Source organism: Ceratosolen solmsi, unplaced genomic scaffold (assembly GCF_000503995.2).
Source record: "Ceratosolen solmsi marchali unplaced genomic scaffold, CerSol_1.0 scaffold13, whole genome shotgun sequence".
Taxonomy (NCBI): Eukaryota; Metazoa; Arthropoda; class Insecta; order Hymenoptera; family Agaonidae; genus Ceratosolen; species Ceratosolen solmsi.
This window is the reverse complement of record NW_011948418.1, coordinates 8,122,206-8,129,196: the sequence shown is the minus strand read 5'-3', so window position 1 is coordinate 8,129,196 and position 6,991 is coordinate 8,122,206. Positions and strand designations below refer to the sequence as shown.

Here is a 6,991-nt window from a genome sequence, read left to right as displayed (position 1 = left end):
GAATTCTCAGGGCCCCGTTTAATCATAACGGTAATAATGCGCCCAACGACGAGCGCTCATTCGAATATTGACATTTCCATTTGGCTGGCGTGCCCACGCCGTCTCCAAAGTCTCCAGGCGCGCTTTTAATCGGGACTTCCGGAATTAGCGTCGGTTTGCGAAAATAGACAGTGGCAAAGTTGTCGAATGTGTCAAAGAGTGGTGCGCCTCGCAGCTGAAAAATCCTTCATTACCTCGCTTTGGAACTCGTGATTTGCAGATTCAACGATCGCAATTTCAACGGATTCCATGTGCGAGCCGGTTTCAGATTGATTGTCCCCGTCTCGTTTGGCAAGAAGACTCGGGCACGTTTTAAATGAAAAACTATTTAAATGTCAGGATTGACGATCGACGTCCGAGCGATACGATCGGGGGAATCATTATTATTGCAATGATTTACGAGACGCTAACGCACTTTAAACTCGATATCGACAAATTAGGGTACGAAAAGTAATTACGAAAAATTCATTAGTTATGAGTCGAAAGATCGTTGGATAATATTTTCCCAAATACGAATTTGTCTCGGCTCGAGTCGTAATAAATTATCGAGACTCATTGCTCACGTATGCACGTCGTGTCTCTGCAACAGAGCGAGAGTCCGAAATAAAGATTGAGAGAGCGAGAGCGAGAGAGAGAGAGAGAGAGAGAGAGAGTTAAGAGAGGGAGGGAGGGAGGGAGGGCGGAAAGCCTATTCTTATCAAGATGTGGTTTCCGATGTACGTAATTTCCGTGCCAAATCAATTGCGTGAGTGGGGATTAAAAGAGCGGGACAGACGTCCCGTGCGGGAAAAGCCAAGGTGACGCAGTCGCGTAAGTGCGCGTAATTGAAAGTATGCGGAGGCGATATCGCACGCTGGCGTTTATCCGCATCGCGAGTCCTCGGATAAATCCCCGAGAACTCACATACTTGGAGCTGGAAATTAACGGCACCTAAATTGTCTGCGAGCACTACCAGAGTCGCGTGTCCCTTTTCCTTCAGCCACGTTCCTGGCTACCCGGAATTTCCGGCGGTTATGGAATTCCATGCACCTGATCCCCTATATTTCCCTCAGCCTCTCAACGACCGACATTTTATACGCAATTGTCGCATTTTACGATCGCCCTCTTCGCCACTCCATCCCTACCACCCCCTTTCATCCTTACGCCCTCTCCCTCTCGCCACCGCATCCCAAAACCCTCCGCGCAGGCACCCCTGCAAATCGAATTGCCAGACCACCGGCACCAAATCACCGCTATTTTTGGCCTATAATGACTTTCTTGGCGCTTTAAAGCCGGTATAACGAATGACTGCTCGAGCTGTTTATAAATGTCGATGTTTTATAACCGCCGAATAATTAATGCAGTCGCGTAGGAGCGAAAATGAAAAAATTAACAAGTTAAAGTGTTCTTTTGGTGGGTTTTTATTGTTCGCTGCCTCGATAACCAATCGCTTTTTATGAGCTGTCAGCTTTAAAACATTGGCATCGTCGATATTTCAAGAAGTACTGCCTTGGAACGAGAAACGAAGAGAGAGAGAGAGAGAGAGAGAGAGAGAGAGAGAAATACACAAGATAATGCCCTGCCGTATCCGGTCGGCCATTTCTTTCTCCTACTTGTTTGCCATCGCATTATAACAAGATTAGTTATCGCAAAATATTTAAAATTTAAAGGGTATTGTTAATAATGTGCGCAAGCGCGCTACCACCGATTTTAAAACGCTTTTAATATGCAGATTAATCGGAACAAGAGGGTGTCGGATGGGAGGGCAAAAAGTCATCTTCCACGTTAATGGTGAGATTAGATCGTCAACAGAAGCCCGGAGGAATGTGCCGAATGACTTGTGAAAGGAACAGATTATTTGCAAGGTAAAAATAAAAAAATTATGCATAAACACGGTAAACTTTCGTTTTTCTCGGGGAAAGGTTGAGGGTGGTGGTGATCACTCGGTCCTACTATTATTTCGAGTGCAGTTAACAATTAAATTTACGTCCGCGTGGAAATGCGTAGAGGCGGTGATAGCGGCGGTGACGGCGATCGCCTCGAGGAAGTGCCCCAGTTAACGACGCTTCGGAAGAGTTATGCGGAGCTCGTGATGACGTTAACGGGCAGCACTATCGCCAAGTCCCTCTCTTTCTCCCTCTTTCAGTAATAATTAGTCATATTTTATGACTAATCGGGCAGCCACGGCGACTTTCTACGATAACCGAATATGCACTGCCGCTCATCGCCATCTCTCTCTCTCTCTCTCTCGTCCGCCTCGGCTCCTCAAATCACGTGAAATCCTGACCACTTGTCCATTCGTTGTTTTCACTCGTACCCCCTCCCCCTGCCCCTCTCCCCTCTCCCCCCGCCACCAACAACCCCACAAAGTCGTGCTTTTTAAGCAAATGTATACCGAACTCGTTCATTGCACACCGACCGACGCTCGGCTACGGTGAAAACGTGGAGTACTTGCCTTCGCGGCCAAATTTCCTTTTACTTAGCGAAAGCTTATCTTTGACAATCGCAAATATTGGTGAATTTTTGCCGCGCACGACTGGCGATTGCATGACTGATAAATTGCAAAGCCAACATGCGCTCGGGCGACGATGATTAATCGTCACTAGAAATGAAACGTTATAGCGAGCGCGAGCCTCCGGAGCCATTCGGATCGAACCTTCTGTCCCTTTTTTTTCCTACTTTTTGCCCCGTTGAGCTAACGAGCGGGCGCTCACCGTGCGGTCGTATTTAGAATCGAGTCGGCCGGCGAGTGCAAATAGCGCGACGACGACGAGCCTGAATGATTCGAACGCTCGTTCGATGATTGTGGGGGATGGGGGGTGGGTGGTGGGGTGGCGGCGGCGGCAGCTTCCTCGAGCGCTTGGCTAAACGACACCAAGTCAAAGGTCGACTCTATTTCGGAGCCGCGTGTAGCCTGGCTTCCGGGATCGTAAACACGAAGCTACCTAAGACCGTTGTAACGTTAGGCTTCGCGAATGCACCTTTCATTCGGCGTCTATGCTTTATTATTATTTAGTGCTCGAGCTTTTCGTTTCGTACCGCGTATCCTCGTTACCACCTACACACACACACACACACACACACACGCGCGCGCGCGCGCACAAAACACTTCCCTTTTGTATGCCAATTGTATGTAATTTCGCGACTTTCGATACTTTTTAATTTTATTTCCTTGCCCTCGCATTAAGCGCCCCATTACGTAAGATTGCTACATTATCGTGGCAAAATGCAAAGATTGCGTCAATGGCTAAATAAACGAAAACGAAATCTTGATTTCACGCTTCAACATTAATGTATCAAAGTGTCGAAGTAATTTTCAGCCGCATTCCAAGGATACAAATGCAATTTGCCCTCACCTGGGCGAAATCTTTTGTCGATAATGAAAAACGACGTGTGCGCGGAGCTGATTGCTAAGTCGAATTCCGTCCCTGAAAAAAGCTCGGACTTCGTCGCGATACCGGCAAGTGGCGATGGCAATATAAGAGCTCGCCACCTCCCCGGCCCGTGGCCAGGCCGATGATCCACTCGATCAGCGGCATTTGTCGCGACCACAATTAAAGACGCTCACCTGATTGAAGACGTCCTTCATGATCGATCGGCGACAGCCCCGGCGCAATGCTCGATATCGGGATCGACGACGAAGACACGACGACGCCCGTGTTGCACTCCAACGTAACACTGAGGCTCGGCCAACGATGCCCGAGTTACTGGCGTCTTATCGCCCTGTAGCTCCAACTTTTCCAAATCTCCCGTGTCTCCCCGCATTATCGTGCCAATGCGCGTTGATAATTGGGAGGGGGGGGGGGGCGAATTTCTCCGGTCGCGGTGCAAGCGCTAGATAAATATTTGTTTTTACTTTCAAAAGCGATTGCCGCTGGAGGAGCACGTGATTTAGCGCCTCGACGATAGCTTCTCCGGGAGTGGTGCAATCGATGCTTTGTATGGATTATTCACGTATTTGTCGATTACTGTTCCGCTGGAATTCCGTGAATTTCCAAAGCAAGGAGAGGAAAATTCACTTGCATTTGCGCTTAAGCGAGCGAAAGAGCGAGATCGCGCTGGAAAATGCCGAAATCATGCTCGCCGCGAGTTCTATATTAGCCCGGCAATTTATGGAGTGGATCGTTGTTAAACTCCATTTATATCGAATCTATTCCTATAGCCGAACAACTTTGTAAATAAAGAGCGACGTTTAAGCTAGAGATATCGTGACGCTGTTTTATACGGGATTGCGATACTCCTTTCACGAAATAAAATGTCCCTTTAATTGTCGTTTGCTTTGCGTTATCAAGCTTTTGGCAACTTAATTTCAGCAACTTACGATTAATCGATGAATAATAAATATTATAAATTTTATTTGATCCTATAGTTTTACAAATTTTATCTCTCTTGTTATCTGGTGTTGTCTGGCATGTGGTTGAACAATTTTATTCTCGCCACAGAAAAATCATGATTCATCGATATCATTTTACGTTGTTGAGTGAAAAAAAATTTTTATTTTTGTATTTAGAATTGTATGTATTATTAAAAAAAATTTATTTCACATATCATGATAATGCGAAAAGTTTTTCGCCAGCGACTCTTTTCCGTACACTCTATTGAAACATAAAAATGTAAAAAGTAAAGAAATAAAAAAAAAAAAAAAGAAAAAAAAAATAATAAAAATAATGTCATTTGCTTTATTTTTCTCTCTTTATTGCAGTGAAAGTTAAATAATGTTTACAAAATGCTCGATTTTTGAAATTGTGCCATTTTACTTTATTTAAGGATATGAATGTTCAAGCCATACCCGCTTTTATAATTGTTTAACTTGTATGTACATTATTTATTTATTTATTATTTTTTTTTTTTTTATTTAAAAAGAAAAATATTTTTGCTACTAAAAGTGAATTTCAGAGAATTTTCACGGTTATTTTTTCTTAACAATGAAAAATCACATAAAAGATTTAATCGCATACGTTTTTTTTTACAAACATTAATTGATAATATTGCTTAGCAGAATTTTATTATTATAGTATTTTTTTTTATTTTTATTTTATTTGATTTTTAGCATTCATTTTATTATATATATATATATATATATATATATAAGAAAAAAGTAATAAAATTCAGCTAAGCATTATTATTAATTTCTGTATAATTGAATTTTTATTAATGTAGTAATGTCGATTATAAATAATTTATATATATATATATATATATATTTGGGATAAAAATAAAGAATAATATAATTACGATTAGTTACAAGAGTTTCAAAAGTTCCATTCTACGTTTATTATTATTTTTTTATTATTCTTTTTTTTTTTTTTTTAGAAAATCAATGATTACACGATATTTTTTATAATTTCGAATAAATAAGCAATATATATTTTTTAACTATATTATTGTACTTATTTTATGTAATTATATGAAAAATATAAATGGTTGATGCTTAAATAGTAGTAGTGGTAGTAGTAGTAGTAGTAAAAAATTATTGGATGAGCTTATAAATTTATTAAAACTAACTAAAAATAATGATTATTTAAAAAAATGATATAATATTGATTTGGATATGTCTTATGCCGATATATCAATAACCTTTCTCCAAACGTCGATTCATTAATTCATCGCCGAATTAATATAAATGTAAAAGCATTGCAGTTGTGCAAGTGGAAAGCTCGTATCGAAGCTTTTTATCCATGCAAAATATGAATTGTAAAGCAAACAGTGTACGCTTGAGTGGAACATATGTTTTACGTTTTTAAGCTACGCAACAATTTACCGAAATTAAATGTTCGAAACGTAGTCAAAGAAACGAACGTTCGAGGAGATTTTGATTATGCAGTACGAGCGATATTGAACGAGAGATTGAATAAATTTTAAGGAAATTAAGGGTAAGCTTGCTGGGTCGAGGTGTAATTACAGGCTAATTTCCTATGTACGCGTTGCACGGAATTCGAGGGGGAATTGATATTTTGTGGAGAGACAATGAAAGAAAGAGTGATATTGACTGAATGGAATTTTGACACTCGTAAACGTATTAAGGATCGCGTTAGCAAACATATCTTTGGGAGATTTATGAAACTTTGTGTATTTCATGCAACAATTGGTATAGGATGAAGGATGAGTCGAAAAGACGGGGAAGTACATATTTTCTCGTGGCTGTCGAGTTGAAAACATTATTTATTTATTCACCTAAGAAGGCAATATAATCGTCGTGAGAAAGGAAAGGAAAAATTCTTGCCTCCCCCTTCCCGGGTCTTATTGTACAAATGTTTGTATACGGGAAAAGGACGGATTTTCTAACATCATTATCATTCGTGCCGGCATTGAACGAGGCCCAATTAGCGAGGGGGTACATCATGACGAGCGCACTATGACCATTAAATCATTAATTCGTCGATAGTCCTTGTCGGTTCAATCCCCTCTCACTTCAAAGAACACTTGGTCGCCACGTCAGCCTCGTGCGATCTAAGCGCTGGTAAATTCGTCAATCGACGGGCCGTTGATCGTTCATAATCGCGTTCATCTCGCGGCCCACTCCTTGCTTACACGACTCTCGTGCACAATTAAAAATGGCTGCACTCGGTCGGACTTTTATGAATAATGCATGCCCGGGGGTTGGGAAGACGACCTCGCGAAAGCCGATGAAAATCCGACTCGTAAAGCACGTCGTTGGACAGGGGCCAGAAGCCAGCCGGACTCTTTCGGCCATTGCTCGGCCAGAATTAATTGCCTCTTTACGACGTATCTCACTCGGGGCTAGCGGCCGAGGTCGTATCTTCGGGTCGTCGCGGGGATTTATTTCGCCCGGGTCACGAGCACCGGCCAGCTCCACACGATCCTCGTCGCGACCTTCATTCTCGCGCGCGAGCTTTATGATAAAGTCGCGAGGTGATTGATTGGCCGAGTGAACGCCGTCCGCGGATCTCTTATGCGCGCGTGCGACTCGAGATGAGCCAGTCGATTTCGTAGGGGAGAGGGGGTGGAGGGC

At 42.4% G+C, this 6,991-nt stretch overlaps 1 protein-coding gene across 1 annotated transcript in view; it reads right to left on the bottom strand.

Annotated features, from left to right (window-relative positions):
* The window catches only part of Phyhd1 (Phytanoyl-CoA dioxygenase domain containing 1), a 7,796-nt gene extending 4,110 nt beyond the window's left edge, over positions 1-3,686 (bottom strand). Inside the window, exon 1 of the mRNA XM_011497061.1 lies at positions 3,587-3,686. Within this exon, the coding sequence (XP_011495363.1) occupies positions 3,587-3,607 (21 nt within the window). The 5' untranslated portion in view covers positions 3,608-3,686. The remainder of the gene's footprint in view (positions 1-3,586) is intronic.
* Between the last annotated feature and the right edge of the window lie 3,305 nt (positions 3,687-6,991).